This window comes from Nerophis lumbriciformis, linkage group LG24 (genome assembly GCF_033978685.3).
Source record: "Nerophis lumbriciformis linkage group LG24, RoL_Nlum_v2.1, whole genome shotgun sequence".
Classification (NCBI taxonomy): domain Eukaryota; kingdom Metazoa; phylum Chordata; class Actinopteri; order Syngnathiformes; family Syngnathidae; genus Nerophis; species Nerophis lumbriciformis.
This window is the reverse complement of record NC_084571.2, coordinates 35,665,001-35,684,692: the sequence shown is the minus strand read 5'-3', so window position 1 is coordinate 35,684,692 and position 19,692 is coordinate 35,665,001. Positions and strand designations below refer to the sequence as shown.

General features: G+C 42.2%; 2 protein-coding genes across 3 annotated transcripts in view; one reads left to right on the top strand and one right to left on the bottom strand.

The window, feature by feature from the left end:
* The window catches only part of atp13a1 (ATPase 13A1), a 42,394-nt gene extending 32,976 nt beyond the window's left edge, over window positions 1–9,418 (bottom strand). Inside the window, exons 1-6 of the mRNA XM_061982040.2 lie at window positions 8,814–9,418; window positions 8,623–8,712; window positions 1,699–1,962; window positions 1,475–1,630; window positions 1,345–1,414; window positions 1,167–1,273 (exon numbers count right to left, since the gene is read on the bottom strand). Coding sequence (XP_061838024.1) covers window positions 1,167–1,273; window positions 1,345–1,414; window positions 1,475–1,630; window positions 1,699–1,962; window positions 8,623–8,712; window positions 8,814–9,170 — 1,044 coding nt within the window. The 5' untranslated portion in view covers window positions 9,171–9,418. The remainder of the gene's footprint in view (window positions 1–1,166; window positions 1,274–1,344; window positions 1,415–1,474; window positions 1,631–1,698; window positions 1,963–8,622; window positions 8,713–8,813) is intronic.
* A 3,317-nt stretch (window positions 9,419–12,735) lies between these two features.
* Window positions 12,736–19,692, top strand: part of LOC133620669 (coiled-coil-helix-coiled-coil-helix domain-containing protein 5) — a 7,379-nt gene continuing 422 nt past the window's right edge. Inside the window, exons 1-3 of one of the 2 annotated variants that reach the window (XM_061982264.2) lie at window positions 12,736–12,859; window positions 13,353–13,493; window positions 13,569–13,720. In XM_061982264.2, the coding sequence (XP_061838248.2) occupies window positions 12,858–12,859; window positions 13,353–13,493; window positions 13,569–13,720 (295 nt within the window). In that variant the 5' untranslated portion in view covers window positions 12,736–12,857. The remainder of the gene's footprint in view (window positions 12,860–13,352; window positions 13,494–13,568; window positions 13,721–19,692) is intronic. The other variant, XM_061982265.2, reaches the window with a different exon arrangement.

The following is a 19,692-nucleotide window of genomic DNA, read 5'->3' as shown; positions in this document are numbered from 1 at the left end:
TATGCCACGCACAAAATCAAATACAAAAAAAAGCGCATAACAATTTTCGACACACGGACACGACAGAGAAAACAGTTTTCGTCATCATTGTTCAAATATTGTGACGTCTGTCGAGACGCTTATCTCCATTCGGTGCCACACGTCCACACCATCAAAATGCCGAAGCAAAAATTTCCACATCAACACCGTATGAAAAAATTAGTGATTTTTTTTAGTTGTGATTTCCTTCTCTGCATGAATGTTTAAAAGTAGCATATATTAATGCAGTATGAAGAAGAATGTTTTAAAGTAGACATGCAAGCCTTGAAAGAAAATTTTGAAAATCAAGACTACATTTCCTGCAAATGGGTGCATTTCTACCCTATATTTTAACTTTAGATTTATTCTCATATCAAACACTTTTGGCTGTCTTTTTGACACTTACATCCGGCGCCCCCCTCCACACCCTGGATTATAAATAATGTAAATAATTCCATGTGATTATCTTGTGTGATGACTGTATTATGATGATAGTATATATCTGATAGTATATATCTGTATCATGAATCAATTTAAGTGGACCCCGACTTAAACAAGTTGAAAAACTTATTGGGGTGTTACCATTTAGTGGTCAATTGTACGGAATATGTACTTCACTGTGCAACCTACTAATAAAAGTCTCAATCAATCAATCAAAACACATAGAATCATCATACTGCTGTGATTATATGCATCAAGTGTTCATTCAAGGCTAAGGCAAAATATCGAGATATATATTGTGTATCGCAATATGGCCTTAAAATATCGCAATATTAAAAAAAGGCCATATCGCCCAGCCCTAGTTCAATAATGCCATTTGTTTGTCATGTATAATTTTGTCTATTTTGTGTTTATCCTTGAATAAACAGGTCAGTTTCTTGTTACCAACCATTGTGTATTATTCAAACTCCCCTAATTCAGCTGGCTAGTTGTTATCAAGAGTACTAAAACCCTTTTCAACATGATTCTGACAACTAAGTAGGCTAAATAACTAAACTTTAATACATGCTCGGATAGGCCAGTATCGGTATCGGTCAGTATCGGTATCAGATCGGAAATGCAAAAACAATATCGGTATCGGATCGGAAGTGCAAAAACCTGGATCGGGACATCCCTACTTGGAGCATCACTAGAAATGCATCACTTACCTTCATCTGAGGCACAGACTCTCCGGTCAGCATGGCCTCATCCACGATGCAGCGACCCCGGAGGAGCAGCACGTCACACGGCACCAGGTTGTCTTGTGGGGACCGTCCTGGAAGACCGCAACATACGCATTCAACGCTCACTCGTGTTGAGAAAAGGAGACATCGGAAGGACTCTTACCAATCGAGACGATGTCACCGGGGACGAGCTCGTCGCTCGATATGGGTCTCCACTTACGGTTGCGATAAACCTGCCAGAAACACTCAATGTTATAGTAGAACAGTGGATGGAAAGTCGGTTGAAACCCAACCTGGATCATGTAGGGCTTGTTCCCCATGCGGCGGATCTCGGACATATTCCTCATTTGCTGCTGGACCAGGGAAGCTTCGAAGGCCACCAGCATGAAAAGCGTAAAAACACTGTAGTACCAGTACTCGTCCAAACACCACAGCCCCACACAGAACACCTGAGTTACGGCAAACAAACGGCTTTAAAGTGAGCATTACGAAATATATCGACAAACATGAACCAAACCTGGAAGACAAAAAAGGGTGCGGTAGCCCTCTCCTTAAACAGCTCCAGGAAATCCGGAACCATCATCTCGGCACGGTTGGTGCCGTATTGCTTCTCTGCAGCCTTGAGTTCAACCTCCTCCTGGTACCCTCGCCACGACTGAAAGTAGCCCATCGGTTGGCTGATGGGGAAAGCGATGGGGAAAAAGTGTTTCTTTTCTTTGTGGTCAAAGGTGTAGCGGATTTTCTGGAACTCAAAAGAGAGGAGGTCTTCCCCGTTGTCATCCTGTTGAGAAGGAAGAGAGGAGACGGCGGTTTTAGACGGTATGTTTGCAAGCGTACATTGGCTTTGAGTCCATCCTTGGCCAAACTGTGATTCCTAAACGCTACGGGGGCGCTTTCGGTCATTTTAGCTCAGTGGTTCTTCACCTGGGTTCGAGCGGAGGTCAAGACACACCCGACTCATCGTGTAAATAAAAACTTCTCCCTATCGGCGTAAAACGAATACGGCAACAGCAGAAGTCACACTGATTTTCAGGCGTGTAATTTGTCGTGAGTTGATGCACTGTGTTGGTTTTGTTCTTTGAACAAGGTGATGTTCATGCATACTGTCGCGGAGCAGAGAGGTAGCGGCATGGGTAAGCTTAGCTGTAGCAAGTGGTGCAAGCGGAGCGGTGCGAGTGGTAATAGGAGAGAAAGAAAGATGCGAATCTGGTAACAAATGAAGAAAGAATAATTAATTCCCAAGAAAAACAGCACGGGGTCCATCGTCTGGCAATGGTTTGGCTTCAAGCGGGAAGATGTTGAACAGACAACCGTAATACGTAAAGTATGCGGCAAAAGCGTTGCTACAAAAAGTAGCGGCGCTACTAATTTGTAGCATCATTTGAAAAGTCACCCGCTAGAGAATGATGAGTACTTGAAACTCCGCATGTCAACATCTCCGGTCCGTGCCACACAACAAAATGCCGAAGCAACCATTTCCACATCAACACCGTATGAAAAAAAATAGTCAACAACAGAAGGAGATCACGTCCGCAGGAACCTACCACATAGCGAAGGACATACACCAGGGGTCGGCAACCCGCGGCTCTAGAGCCGCATCCGGCTCTTTAGCGCCGCCCTAGTGGCTCTCTGGAGCTTTTTAAAAAATGTATGAAAAATGGAAAAAGATGAGGGAAAAAATATCTATTTTTGTTTTAATTTGGTTTCTGTAGGAGGACAAACATGACACAAGCCTCCCTAATTGTTACAAAGCCCACTGTTTATATAAAACATGCTTCACTGATTCGAGTATTTGGCGAGCGCCGTTTTGTCCTACTAATTTTGGCGGTCCTTGAACTCACCGTAGTTTGTTTACATGTATAACTTTCTCCGACTTTCTAAGACGTGTTTTATGCCACTTCTTTTTCTGTCTCATTTTGTCCACCAAACTTTTAACGTTGTGCATGAAAGGTGAGTTTTGTTGATGTTATTGACTTGTGTGGAGTGCTAATCAGACATATTTGGTCACTGCATGACTGCAAGCCAATCGATGCTAACATGCTATTAAGGCTAGCTATATGTACATATTGCATCATTATGCCTCATTTGTAGCTATATTTGAGGGCATTTAGTTTCCTTTAAGTCCTCTTAATTCAATTTATATCTCATGACACACAATCTGTATGTAATATGGCTTTTAATTTTTTGCGGCTCCAGACAGATTTGTTTTTGTATTTTTGGTCCAATATGGCTCTTTCAACATTTTGGGTTGCCGACCCCTGACATACACTATTTGATTTTCTATTTTGCAGCTCATTTGTATTTTAGTTTTTGAAATATCTTGTGACATCATGCACAAAAGGGCACTTTGTTTTAAACTATTGTAGTGCGTTCTGTACAATTTAGTGTTGTTTTGATATGTCATCTTAGTGACATTATACACAAAAGTGCACTAACAGCTTGTTTTAAAATGTCTGACAATCTTGCACTTTCCATTTTTACATCAACACCGTATGAAAAAACTAGTCAACAACAGAAGGAGATCACATCCGCAGGAACCTACCACATAGCGAAGGACATACACTATTTGATTTTCTATTATGCGATTCATTTTTATTTTAGTTTTTGAAATATCTTGTGTGACATCATGCACAAAAGTGCACTTTATTTGTTTTAAACTATTGTAGTGGCGTTCTTCTGTACAATAGATATGATATGTCATCTTAGTGACATCATGCACAAAAGTGCACAAATAGCTTATTTTAAAATGTCTGACAATTTTGCACTTTCCATTTCCAGATCAACACCGTATGAAAAAAATAGTCAACAACAGAAGGAGATCACGTCCGCAGGAACCTACCACATAGCGAAGGACATACACTATTTGATTTCCTATTATGCGATTCATTTTTATTTGAGTTTTTGAAATATCTTGTGTGACATCATGCACAAAAGTGCACTTTATTTGTTTTTAACTATTGTAGTGGCGTTCTGTACAATTTAGTGTTGTTTTGATACGTCATCTTAGTGACATCATGCACAAAAGTGCACTAATAGCTTGTTTTAAAATGTCTGACAATCTTGCACTTTCCGTTTCTACATCAACACCGTATGAAAAAAATAGTCAACAACAGAAAGAGATAACATCTGCAGGAACCTACCACATAGCAAAGGACATACACTATTTGATTTCCTATTATGCGATTCATTTTTATTTGAGTTTTTGAAATATCTTGTGTGACATCATGCACAAAAGTGCACTTTGTTTTCAACTATTGTAGTGGCGTTCTGTACAATTTAGTGTTGTTTTGATACGTCATCTTAGTGACATTATACACAAAAGTGCACTAATAGCTTGTTTTAAAATGTCTGACAATCTTGCACTTTCCGTTTCTACATCAACACCGTATGAAAAAAATAGTCAACAACAGAAAGAGATAACATCCGCAGGAACCTACCACATAGCAAAGGACATACACTATTTGATTTCCTATTATGCGATTCATTTTTATTTGAGTTTTTGAAATATCTTGTGTGACATCATGCACAAAAGTGCACTTTATTTGTTTTAAACTATTGTAGTGGCGTTCTTCTGTACAATAGATATGATATGTCATCTTAGTGACATCATGCACAAAAGTGCACTATTAGCTTGTTTTAAAATGTCTGACAATCTTGCACTTTCCATTTCTACATCAACACCGTATGAAAAAAATAGTCAACAACAGAAGGAGATAACATCCGCAGGAACCTACCACATAGCGAAGGACATACACTATTGGATTTCCTATTATGCAGCTCATTTTTATTTGACAGTTTTTGAAATATCTTGTGTGACATCATGCACAAAACTGCACTTTGTTTTAAACTATTGTAGTGGCGTTCTGTACAATTTAGTGTTGTTATGATATGTTATCTTAGTGACATTATGCACAAAAGTTCAATCATAAGCTTGTTTTAAAATGTCTCTGACAATCTTGCACTTTCTGTTTTGGAAATGACATGAATGTTTGTGCCTTCTGCTTAATAAATACAGTTTTAGTAAATTGACTTAGTTGTGATTTCCCTCTCTGCATGAAAGTTTAAAAGTAGCATATATTAATGCAGTATGAAGAAGAATGTTTTAATGTAGACTCATAGAATCATCATACTGCTGTGATTATATGCATCAAGTGTTCATTCAAGGCTAAGGCAAAATATGGAGATATACAGAGGTGGGTAGTAACGCGCTACATTTACTCAGTTACATCTACTTGAGTAACTTTTGGGATAAATTGTACTTCTAAGAGTAGTTTTAATGCAACATACTTTTACTTTTACTTAAGTATATTTATAGAGAAGGAACGCTACTTTTACTCCGCTACTTTTATCTACATTCAGCTCGCTACTCGCTACTAATTTTTATCCATCTGTTAATGCACACTTTGTTTGTTTTGGTCTGTCAGACAGACCTTCAAAGTGCCTGCCTTACTGGTGACGTTTCACTTCATTCCACCAATCAGATGCAGTCACTGGTGACGTTGGACCAATCAAAGCCAGGTGGTCACATGACCTGACTTAAACAAGTTGAAAAACTTATTGGGGTGTTACCATTAAGTGGTCAATTGTACGGAATATGTACTGTACTGTGTAATCTACTAATAAAAGTTCCAATCAATCAATCAAAAGTGTGAAGGAAAAAAGACCTTTTATTTCAACCGTACATCACGTCAAAAGCCTAAAGACTGACTGCACAGTTCCTGTCTTCACAATAAAAGTGCCGCTCCATCGCGCCTGCGCTTTCAAAACAAGAGTCTCCGAAAGCCAGCGCAAACAAGCTAGCAAGCTACGGAGTTTGACGCCAATATATTTATTGTAAAGTGTATAAAAACGAATATGGAAGCTGGACAAATAAGATGCCAAAAACAAACCACTTTCATGTGGTATTAGACAGAAAGGAAGAACTTTTCTTCTCCTCCATTTGAAAACGTGGACGTTATCATCACTACTGTCTGATTACAATCAACGCAAGTCATCAGAATCAGGTAATACACCAACTTATATTCTTGTCTTCATGAAAGAAAGGAATCTATATGTGTTAAACATGCATGTATATTCATTAAAACACCTTTAACATGTAAACAAACACAGCAAATTAAATAAATATAAATTATATACTGTATATATCAATGTATATGTATGTATATATATATGATATGAGTGTGTATGTTACTCATCAGTTACTCAGTACTTGAGTAGTTTTTTCACAACATACTTTTTACTTTTACTCAAGTAAATATTTGGGTGACTACTCCTTACTTTTACTTGAGTAATAAATCTCTAAAGTAACAGTACTCTTACTTGAGTACAATTTCTGGCTACTCTACCCACCTCTGGAGATATATATGGTGTATTGTGACATGGCCTAAAATTATCGATATATTAATAAAAGGCCATATCGCCCAGCCCTATTTGGAACTATTTCCACATTCACCCGTTCACACACTGATGGCAGGAGCTGCCTTGTAGAGACGGCCGATAAATGCTTTAAAATGTAATATCGGAAATTATCGGTATCTGCTTCAAAAAGTAAAATTTATGACTTTTTAAAACGCCGCTGTACGGAGCGGTACGTATCCGGTAAAACACAGACGTAGGGCATACTTGCCAACCCTCAGGATTTTTCCGGGAGACTCCCGAATTTCAGTGCCCCTCCCAAAAATCTCCTGGGGAAACCATTCTCCTGAATTTCTCCTGATTTCCACCCGGACAACAATATTGGAGGCGTGCCTTAAAGGCACTGGCTTTAGCGTCCTCTACAACCTGTCGTCACGTCCGCTTTTCCTCCATACAAACAGCGTGCCGGCCCAGTCACATAATATATGCGGCTTTTACACACACACAAGTGAATGCGAAGCATACTTGGTCAACAGCCATACAGGTCACACTGCGGGTAGCCGTATAAACAACTTTAACACTGTTACAATTATGCGCCACACTGTGAACCCACACCAAACAAGAATGACAAACACATTTCTGGAGAACATCCGCACCGTAACACAACATAAACACAACAGAACAAATACCCAGAACCCCTTGCAGCACTAACTCTTCCGGGACGCTACAATATACACCCCCGCTACCACAATATCGGCAAAAAAGCCATTATCGGACATCTCTACTGCCATGCAAGGCGCTAACCACGACTAGAGATGTCCGATAAAGGCTTTTTTGCCGATATCCGATATTGTCCAACTCTTAATTACCGATTCCGATATCAACCGATACCGATATATACAGTCGTGGAATTAACACATTATTATGCCTAATTTTGTTGTGATGCCCCGCTGGATGCATTAAACAATGTAACAAGGTTTTCCAAAATAAATCAACTCAAGTTATGGAAAAAAAAATGCCAACATGGCACTGCCATATTTATTATTGAAGACACAAAGTGCATTATTTTTTTCCCACATGCCTCAAAACAGCAGCTTGGAATTTGGGACATGCTCTCCCTGATAGAGCATGAGGAGGTTGAGGTGGGCGGGGTTTTGGGGGTGTGGTTGACGCGTGGGGGGGGTAGGGGGTAGCAGGGGTGTATATTGTGGCGTCCCGGAAGAGTTAGTGCTGCAAGGGTTTCTGGGTATTTGTTCTGTTGTGTTTATGTTGTGTTACGGTGCGGATGTTCTCCCGAAATGTGTTTTGTCATTCTTGTTTGGTGTGGGTTCACAGTGTGGCGCATATTTGTAAATGATAAATGATAAATGGGTTATACTTGTATAGCGCTTTTCTACCTTCAAGGTACTCAAAGCGCTTTGACAGTATTTCCACATTCACCCATTCACACACACATTCACACACTGATGGCGGGAGCTGCCATGCAAGGCGCTAACCAGCAGCCATCAGGAGCAAGGGTTGAAGTGTCTTGCCCAAGGACACAACGGACGTGACTAGGATGGTAGAAGGTGGGGATTGAACCCCAGTAACCAGCAACCCTCCGATTGCTGGCACGGCCACTCTACCAACTTCGCCACGCCCATTTGTAACAGTGTTAAAGTTGTTTGTACGGCCACTCTCAGTGTGACCTGTATGGCTGTTGATCAAGAATGCATTGCATTCGCTTGTGTGTGTGAAAAGCCGTAGATATTATGTGACTGGGCCGGCACGCAAAGGCAGTGCCTTTAAGGTTAATTGGCGCTCTGTACTTCTCCCTACGTCCATGTACACAGCGGCGTTTTAAAAAGTCATACATTTTACTTTTTGAAACCGATACCGATAATTTCCGATATTACATATTAAAGCATTTATCGGTCGATAATATCGGCAGTCCAATATTATCGGACATCTCTAACCACGACCCGTTGGTAGTAAGGGTGAAGTGTCTTGCTCAAGGACACGACGAAGCTGGGGGATCGAACCAGGAACCCTCAGGTTGCTGGCACGGCCACACTCCCAACTGCGCCACGACGGTGTACCACCTCACCTGGTCCCGCTGCAGTGCCACCAGCTCGGCTGAACCGTTATTCGGCGTGGGGATGACCTTTGCCAGCGTGGCCTTGTTCGGATCCGCTTCCTGTTGGTAAGATTGTACACATGAGTCATGTCGGACGTGACTATGAAGGATGACACTTGCAGCCATGTTTTGGCGATGCGTTCAATATTTAAGATGTTTACCTTTGAACAGGTAAGCCAACAGTGCGCGTGCACCGACCAATACCCGGACAGCGCCGTGAGGACGTGCGCGATCCCGATGGCAGCCAGCGCCAGGAGGCCTGCCTCCGGGTATTCCGAGGCGCCGTACACTCCCAGCCACACGTACACCCAGCCCGGGTAGAGGACGGTCAGGAACGGGAGGACGGTGCCGTGTAGGAGCCGAGGCCGACGCCTGTAGAGCGTCACCGAGCTCACCAGCTCGTCACCGGTGCCATTGTCATGCTGACTGCGGCTCACCGAGGGGGCCATTGGTATATCGCCATCTGCAGCCATATTGCCGCCTAATTCGGCGTGGTTCATCACACTCTGCTCACCCATCCCCCCCCTCTATCATCCACTGCCGGGCCGTCGTGTCGGAACCGTGGAAAATGCCGTTTTTTCCCCACCCCACGCAGAATGTTACCGAGTCCGGATAGACCCCGTTAGCCGAATCCTTCGTCCGCCGACTTCCACTTCCGCATACGTAATCACGTTAGTATACGTAAGGTCTTGCGTCAACGGACCCGGAAACATCCACCACCATGAGCGTATACGCTATTCAAATGTAAACGATGACACCGAGGCTTTATATGTGCACTAATAAACGCATTTCGTCACATGAATTACATTTTATTTTTGAAACGAATTGTTGAAATTAAAATGCTGCACCTTTAACACAAACCCTCGTCATCACAGCATAGGGTACAGACATATTTTATAAGGGTACGCAGCATCGAGCGCTACTGCCTACTGGCGCTGACGAGACGCGGGGCCGCCATCTTGGAGTGGTGATCCGCTCCACTCAGTGCAATGCATTTGGCAGGAGCAATGAACTGTCAGCGCATTTAATTCATCTTACCTCGCTGAATACTAGGGGTGTGGGGGGGAAAAAAAAATCGATTCTCACGTTGTACGATTCAGTATCAATTCTCATTTTTCAAAAATCGATTTTAATTTTTTAATTTTTTTTATTTTCTTTATTTTCTTTATTTTTTTTTATTAATCAATCCATCCATCCATCCATCCATCTTCTTCCGCTTATCCGAGGTCGGGTCGCGGGGGCAGCAGCCTAAGCAGGGAAGCCCAGACTTCCCTCTCCCCAGCCACTTGTCCAGCTCCTCCCGGGGGATCCCGAGGCGTTCCCAGGCCAGCCGGGAGACATAGTCTTCCCAACGTGTCCTGGGTCTTCCTCGTGGCCTCCTACCGGTCGGACGTGCCCTAAACACCTCCTTAGGGAGGCGCTCGGGTGGCATCCTGACCAGATGCCCGAACCACCTCATCTGGCTCCTCTCGATGTGGAGGAGCAGCGGCTTTACTTTGAGCTCCCCCCGGATGACAGAGCTTCTCACCCTATCTCTAAGGGAGAGCCCCGCCACCCGGCGGAGGAAACTCATTTCGGCCGCTTGTACCCGTGATCTTGTCCTTTCGGTCATAACCCAAAGCTCATGACCATAGGTGAGGATGGGAACGTAGATCGACCGGTAAATTGAGAGCTTTGCCTTCCGGCTCAGCTCCTTCTTCACCACAACGGATCGATACAGCGTCCGCATTACTGAAGACGCCGCACCGATCCGCCTGTCGATCTCACGATCCACTCTTCCCTCACTCGTGAACAAGACTCCGAGGTACTTGAACTCCTCCACTTGGGGCAAGATCTCCTCCCCAACCCAGAGATGGCACTCCACCCTTTTCCGGGCGAGAACCATGGACTCGGACTTGGAGGTGCTGATTCTCATCCCAGTCGCTTCACACTCAGCTGCGAACCGATCCAGTGAGAGCTGAAGATCCTGGCCAGATGAAGCCATCAGGACCAAATCATCTGCAAAAAGCAGAGACCTAATCCTGCAGCCACCAAACCGGATCCCCTCAACGCCTTGACTGCGCCTAGAAATTCTGTCCATAAAAGTTATGAACAGAATCGGTGACAAAGGGCAGCCTTGGCGGAGTCCAACCCTCACCGGAAACGTGTCCGACTTACTGTCGGCAATGCGAACCAAGCTCTGACACTGATCATACAGGGAGCGGACCGCCACAATCAGACAGTCTGAAACCCCATACTTTCTGAGCACTCCCCACAGGACTTCCCGAGGGACACGGTCGAATGCCTTCTCCAAGTCCACAAAACACATGTAGACTGGTTGGGCAAACTCCCATGCACCCTCAAGGACCCTGCCGAGAGTATAGAGCTGGTCCACAGTTCCACGACCAGGACGAAAACCACACTGTTCCTCCTGAATCCGAGGTTCGACTATCCGGCGTAGCCTCCTCTCCAGTACACCTGAATAGACCTTACCGGGAAGGCTGAGGAGTGTGATCCCACGATAGTTAGAACACACCCTCCGGTTCCCCTTTTTAAAGAGAGGAACCACCACCCCGGTCTGCCAATCCAGAGGTACTGCCCCCGATGTCCACGCGATGCTGCAGAGTCTAATTATTATACTATTAATCAATCCAACAAAATAATATAAAGCAATACCATAACAATGCAATCCAATTCCAAAACCAAACCCGACCCAGCAACACTCAGAACAGCAATAAACAGAGCAACTGAGAGGAGACACAAACACGACACAGAACAATCCAAAAGTAGTGAAACAAAAATGAATATTATCAACAACAGTATCAATATTAGTAACAATTTCAACATAGCAGTGATTAAAAATCCCTCATTGACATTATCATTAGACATTTATAAAAAAAAAAAGAAAAAAAGAACAATAGTGTCACAGTGGCTTACACTTGCATTGCATCTCAAAAGCTTGACAACATTCTGTGTCCAATATTTTCACAAAGATAAAATAAGTCATATTTTGGGTTCATTTAATAGTTAAAACAAATTTAATAGTTAAAACAAATTTACATTATTACATTGTCCTTTACAATTATAAAACCCTTTTACAAAAATCTACTACTCTGCTTGCATGTCAGCAGACTGGGGTAGATCCTGCTGAAATCCTATGTATTGATGAATAGAGAATCGTTTTGAATCGGGAAAATATCGTTTTTGAATCGAGAATCGCGTTGAATAAAAAAAAAAAAATTGATTTTGAATCGAATCGTGACCCCAAGAATCGATATTGAATCGAATCGTGGGACACCCAAAGATTCGCAGCTCTACTGAATACCATAAAAAAATACAATCATGTCAATCATGTCATGACAATCATGTCATAAAAAAATACAATCATGTGTGCTTACGGACTGTATCTCTGCAGACTGTATTGATCTATATTGATATATAATGTAGGAACCAGAAATATTAATAACAGAAAGAAACAACCCTTTTGTGTGAATGAGTGTAAATGGGGGAGGGAGGTTTTTTGGGTTGGTGCACTAATTGTAAGTGTATCTTGTGTTTTTTTTATGTTGATTAAATAAAAATAAAAACAATTTTTTTTTTTTTTTTTTTTTTTTTTGTAATTTCTTGTGCGGCCCGGTACCAATCGAACCACGGACCGGTACCGGGCCGCGGCCCGGTGGTTGGGGACCACTGTGCTAGAGGCTACGATTTCAGTACTATTGAAGATCTTTGCTCTTTCTCAACTCTGGTAATATTATTTTCACAAAATACAACCAATAGTACGCTAATGTTAAATCTTACTTGTGAAAAGTAATCCCCCGATTCCTATTTTCAACAGTCCGCTCATTTGAGCAGGAAAACGCTGAACACATCTTTGTTTTCTATCTGTCAACTGTCAGTTTAGGCTGCTCGCCGGCTCCTCATCACCACTTCAAGATGGCGGCCGAATTTCTCGCGTCACAGCAGCCAATGCTGCGTCTACTTTATACGGTGTCTATGGCACAGGGGAACTCGGTGACGATCGACGTCAATATTAACCAATAGGGTTTGAGAGAGTGTTCCTGGTTGTCTGAATTATATCCAATCAAATGGAAGGTGTCATATCATCTGTCCAATCGTATGGCGAGGAAGGCGTCTCCAAACTCACAAACATGGCGCCTCGTTTTGTAATGTTGCAACCTTGACTCATCTCTTTCATCGCCGCAAAAAGAGCCCACAATAACAAGATGTAAGACGTTTTATTGCAAATATATGGTCTTTATTCTCTGGTGGAGAACTGCAAACCTATTTATTACATGAGTGTTTGCATGCTAAACTGAAATACCTAATTAAACACATGGAAGGCGTTATAGAGTATTTGTTTGTAATTTTCTATAGTCCGTTTTTGTACTTGTATTTAATAATGTTTTGTTTCTTGTCACTTTATTTTAAAATATGCTTTGTTTTGGTGTAGTAAACATGCAAATAAAAATGGACATTGAAACAGTAGTGAATGATAGAGTGGACAGTCACTTTTTGCAGGAATATGCTTTATTTAATACATAATCATCAAAATAAAGTGTGTTACTTGTACCACTGTTACTCTATTTTGTAATACAACAGAGATTTCCCCTTAAAATGAACTTCAACAAACTTTTAGGTATTTTTCTACCTCTGGTATGAAGAGACACCATGTTTGAAACCATTCCAAATGAAATGTGATGCATGTTGTTTCTTCCTAGGCAGGCTGCTTTGGACATCACAGCAAAGTACTGCCATAAAGAAATGGAAGCATACGGTTCATGTGTGGCCTCCAACCCGTCAACATGGCAGGACACTTGCCACGACCTGAAAGTAAAGGTCGCACAGTGCACATCATCACAGTAAGACTCGTCGCCCTCGTCATTTTTTTGTAATCGTACGTTCGGCTGCGAACTCTTCCGTTTTGTTTATGCCAGCCCGGTGATCCAGAAGATCAGACAAGACTGTTCCAAAGAATTTACGGCGTTTGAAAAGTGTCTCGGGGAGAACCAGACCGCGGCTGCCTCCTGCTCGGCCCATGTGGCTCGCTTTCTAGGCTGCGCGGAGACGGTGGACCTCAGTGGAGTGGGTAAGTCCTTGCTGCAAACTGTACAATTCAAGCAATACCACAAATCACTTACCGTATTTTCCGCACTATTAGCCGCACCTAAAAACCACAAATTTACTCAAAAGCTGACAGTGCGGCTTATAACCCGGTGCGCTTTATATATGGATTAATATTAAGATTCATTTTCATAAAGTTTAGGTCTCGCAACTACGGTAAACAGCCGCCATCTTTTTTCCCCGTAGAAGCGGAAGCGCTTCTTCTTCTACGGCAAGCAACCGCCAAGGTAAGCACCCGCCCCCATAGAAGAGGAAGCGCTTCTTCTTCTACTGTAAGCAACCACCTGCCCCCGTAGAAGAAGAAGAAGCGCGCGGATATTACGTTTCATTTACTTTGTGTGTTTACATCTGTAAAGACCACAAAATGGCTCCTACTAAGCGACAGGTTTCCGGTTCATGAAAAGACGCAATCTCTCCATCCGCACACGGACTACTATTTCACAGCAACTGCCTAAAGACTTTCAAGAAAAGCTGGCTACTTTCCGTGCATATTGTAAAAACAAGATAGCTGAAAAAAAGATCCGGCCAGAGAACATTATCAACATGGACGAGGTTCCACTGACTTTTGATATTCCTGTGAACCGCACTGTGGATACAACGGGAGCACGTACGGTGAATATTCGCACCACAGGGAATGAGAAGTCATCCTTCACTGTGGTTCTAGCTTGCCAAGTGCTTCTTCTTCTACGCCAAGGTAAGCACCCGCCCCCATAGAAGAAGAAGCGCGCGGGTATTACGTTTCATTTCCTTTGTGTGTTTACATCTGTAAAGACCACAAAATGGCTCCTACTAAGCGACACACTGTGGTTCTAGCTTGCCATGCTAATGGCCAGAAACTTCCACCCATGGTGATATTCAAAAGGAAGACCTTGCCAAAAGAGAACTTTCCAGCCGGCGTCATCATAAAAGCTAACTCGAAGGGATGGATGGATGAAGAAAAGATGAGCGAGTGGTTAAGGGAAGTTTACGCGAAAAGGCCGGGTGGCTTTTTTCACGCAGCTCCGTCCATGTTGATATACGACTCCATGCGCGCCCACATCACAGATGGTGTCAAAAAACAAGTGAAGCACACAAATACAACACTCGCCGTCATTCCGGGTGGATTAACCAAAGAACTCCAACCGCTCGATATTGGTGTCAACAAGGCATTTAAAGCATGACTGCGAACGGCGTGGGAACAATGAATGACCGAAGGCGAACACACATTCACTAAGACAGGGAGACAGCGCCGGACGACATACGCCAACATCTGCCAGTGGATCGTAAATGCCTGGGCGGATATTTCGGTCTCAACTGTGGTCCGAGCTTTCCGGAAGGCAGGATTCACGGAACTGCTGGAAAAACAACAGCGACACTGACTCTGATGACTTCGACGAGACGGAGCCGGCCATTTTGGATCCCGTAATTCGCCCAACTTTTTAATTCGGACACCGTAGGAGAAGAATTCGAGGGATTTATGAATGAAGAATAACTTCAGAAAGTGAGTGTTATGTTTATTTTGTGTGTTGTGACATTAACGTTCGAGCAACATTAAGTTATTGCTATTGCTCTGCACTATTTTGAATTTTACTATGTTTGTGATTGCACATTTGCACATTACCGTACATTTTGGGAGTGAACAGAGTTGTTAGAACGCTGGTTTTTAATATATTATTAAAGTTTAACTGACCTATCTGACTGTTTTTTTGACATTCCCTGTAGCGCAGTTAGATGCGGCTTATAACGCGGAGCGGCTTATAGGTGGACAAAGTTTTGAAATATGCCGTTCATTGAAGGCGCGGCTTATAACACGGGGCGGCTTATGGTGCGGAAAATACGGTACTGTTAAGGATGAGCTATATTAATGGGTTTAAATTACAGAATGATTGGCCATCGATCAGTATCAGCCGATTTGAGTAAAAAAGACGTGCCAATTAATGCCGATCACAAAATCCGATCCCCTCTGGCTTATATTGTATTTATTTTAGTCCCCTGGCTGACAAGCTTGGGTAATAATGGAGCTGCTCTCCTAAGGTAATAATAATCACCTCCATTAAGTCAAACAAACTGCATTTCTTAATATCTTAAGCAGTGTTGGGACTACCGTATTTTCCGCACCATAAGCCGCCCTGGGTTATAAGCCGCGCCTTCAATGAACGGCATATTTCAAAACTTTGTCCACCTATAAGCCGCCCCGTGTTATAAGCCGCACCTAACTGCGCTAAAGGGAATGTCAAAAAAACAGTCAGATAGGTCAGTCAAACTTTAATAATATATTAAAAACCATCGTGATGTGGGCGCGCATGGAGTCGTATATCAACATGGACGGAGCTGCGTGAAAAAAGCCACCCGGCCTCTTCGCGTAAACTTCCCTTAACCACTCGCTCATCTTTTCTTCATCCATCCATCCCTTCGAGTTAGCTTTTATGATGACGCCGGCTGGAAAGGTCTCTTTTGGCAAGGTCTTCCTTTTGAATATCACCATGGGTGGAAGTTTCTGGCCATTAGCATGGCAAGCTAGAACCACAGTGAAGGATGACTTCTCATTCCCTGTGGTGCGAATATTCACCGTACGTGCTCCCGTTGTATCCACAGTGCGGTTCACAGGAATATCAAAAGTCAGTGGAACCTCGTCCATGTTGATAATGTTCTCTGGCCGGATCTTTTTGTCAGCGATCTTGTTTTTACAATATGCACGGAAAGTAGCCAGCTTTTCTTGAAAGTCTTTAGGCAGTTGCTGTGAAATAGTAATCCGTGTGCGGATGGAGAGATTGCGTCTTTTCATGAACCGGAAACCTGTCGCTTAGTAGGAGCCATTTTGTGGTCTTTACAGATGTAAACACACAAAGGAAATGAAACGTAATATCCGCGCGCTTCTTCTTCTTCTACGGGGGCGGGTGGTTGCTTACAGTAGAAGAAGAAGCGCTTCCTCTTCTATGGGGGCGGGTGCTTACCTTGGCGGTTGCTTGCCGTAGAAGAAGAAGCGCTTCCGCTTCTACGGGGAAAAAAGATGGCGGCTGTTTACCGTAGTTGCGAGACCTAAACTTTATGAAAATGAATCTTAATATTAATCCATATATAAAGCGCACCGGGTTATAAGGCGCACTGTCAGCTTTTGAGTAAATTTGTGGTTTTTAGGTGCGGCTAATAGTGCGGAAAATACGGTAGCTACTGTAACGCCGTTACTTTCGGTGGTAAATAGTAATCTAACGTGTTATTTTTTATATTCAGTAACTCAGTTACCGTTACTACATGATGCGTTACTGTGTTATTTTACGTTATTTTTTATGTAGTATCGGCTAAAAACTGAGAAGATCTGAGTGTGTTTTATTGGAGCGCTGCGGAAGAGGCGACAAGGAAGAGGCGCGGCGCGCACCCCGTGTGTGTGTATGTGTGTGTGTTTTCTAACAAGACATGGCGAAGCCCGAAGCCGAGTTTCTTAACATGGAGATATTCTCACTACTTTTCTTTTGTCGACCACAAAGAAAAGAACATTTTAGTTAAATGTAAGTTGTGTCTTGGACCAAAGATCCTATCCTAGCAATTCAAATCTGCTGAAACAGCTACAAAAGCAACATGCTTTGACGAAGCTAGTAAAGAGAGACACACTTCACCTCCTAAGCAACAGCGGCTGGATTTTAACGAGGCACTGCGCACTGAAGGTACACACACTCTGTCAATTCTCTTATATACTGTTGCTCTTTTCAGTAACTAACCCAACACTGATCTTAAGTAACATTATCACTGGAGGATGAGGCTCAACATATTACACACAGAGAGAAAGCCAGGAGCAGACATGCTAATATTGGAGCTAACTGCTGAGCTCGCTTTAAAAAAACAAAGAAATAAATGCCTAGTAAAGTTTGAGAAATGTAGATGGAACCCTGTTACAGTATAAATGAAGCAGTTATTAACAGGAAGTTAGCAAATAGATTAATTAGAGAGGCTAATAAAACAACGACTGTCCATGACACGCAAGAGGAGGGCCGATCGATCCATACACGGGTGGTGTTAACACCAAACGAGGTATTAGTATTTGTATTTCGATACGAAAGTGATGAGAACGATATTTCTGTTTTCTCAAAATAATTGTTTTGTTGTATTTATTGTTTACAAACTCAGGGACTACCGTATTTTCCAGACTATAAGGCGCACTTAAAATCCTTTTTTTTTTTGCCCCTCAACTCGACAGTGCACCTTATAACCTGGTGCGCCTAATGTACGGAATAATTCTGGTTTTGCCTACCGACCTCGAAGCTATTTTATTTGGTACATGGTGTAATGATAAATGTGACCAGTAGATGGAAGTCAAACATAAGAGATACGTGTAGACTGCAATATGATGGCAATATGACTCAAGTAAACAACATTTAATATATTTATTGAAAATATAGAACATTGCACACAACGCTCAAAAAGCTATCGAAGCAATTTTATTTGGTACATGTTGTCATGATAAGTGTGACCAGTAGATGGCAGTCAAACATAAGAGATACATTTAGACTTCACTATCATGGCAAAATGACTTGCGTAAACAACACCAACATTTTATATGTTCCACTGAAAATATAGAACATTACACACGGCGCTCAAAAATCTATCAAAATGTTTTAGTAGGACTTTGGTAAGCTATGAAGCCACACCGCTTGATGGATTGGACTGTGCTTCAACATAGGAGTATTATTATGGTGTGTGTATAAGGTAAGACATATTATCTGGTGTTTTGTTTCGCAATATTATGCAAAAGCAACTTTTCTTACCTTCTGGTACCTGCTGATCTGTATTTTGGATCTGCATAAATCCTGAAAAATTGCGCGCGTCCGCCTTTGTAGTCAGCGCCTACACCGTAGTCGATAAGTTTCTTCTTTTTCTCTATCTTGTTATGTGACATTCATCCTCCACTGTTGCCATTTCTAAAAGTTGGTTCTGCATAATCGGTCGAAACAAAATGCCAGATAATGTCTCGTAACAGGTGCCATTTTGGGGTCCTTATGCGCACACCATAATAATACTGTATGTTGAAGCACAGTACGTTTGACTATGGTAGCCTAAATGCTTTGACAAACTATCAAGCGGTGCGACTTCGTGGCTTACCAAAGTCGTACTAAAACATTTTGACAGATTTTTTTGAACAATTCTTGCAATTTTATTAAAAATAAAACATAAAAAAATATATTTGAAAAGTATTGAGCAAAGGGTGTAAATACTTGTGATTTTTCAGTTTTTTTTAACTTTGACAAAATTTGCTGAATTAAAAAATATATATATTTTGTCACCTTTTCATTATGGGGTTTTGAGAGTAGAATTTTGAGGGCAAAAACTAATTTATTCCAGTTTGGAGTAAGACTAACATTTTTTAATTAAAATGTTACATTTCCACCATCCATCTGCTTACGTATGTTAAAAGTAGAGATGTCCGATAATGGCCTTTTTGCCGATACTCCGATATTGTCCAACTCTTAATTACCGATTCCGATATCAACCGATACCGATATATACAGTCGTGGAATTAACACATTATTATGCCTAATTTTGTTGTGATGCCCCGCTGGATGCATTAAACAATGTAACAAGGTTTTCCAAAATAAATCAACTCAAGTTATGGGAAAAAAAATGCCAACATGGCACTGCCATATTTATTATTGAAGTCACAAAGTGCATTATTTTTTTTAACATGCCTCAAAACAGCAGCTTGGAATTTGGGACATGCTCTCCCTGATAGAGCATGAGGAGGTTGGGGGGGATGTATATTGTAGCGTCCCGGAAGAGTTAGTGCTGCAAGGGGTTCTGGGTATTTGTTCTGTTGTGTTTATGTTGTGTTACGGTGCGGATGTTCTCCCGAAATGTGTTTGTCATTCTTGTTTGGTGTGGGTTCACAGTGTGGCGCATATTTGTAACAGTGTTACAGTTGTTTATACGGCCTACCTCAGTGTGACCTGTATGGCTGTTGACCAAGTA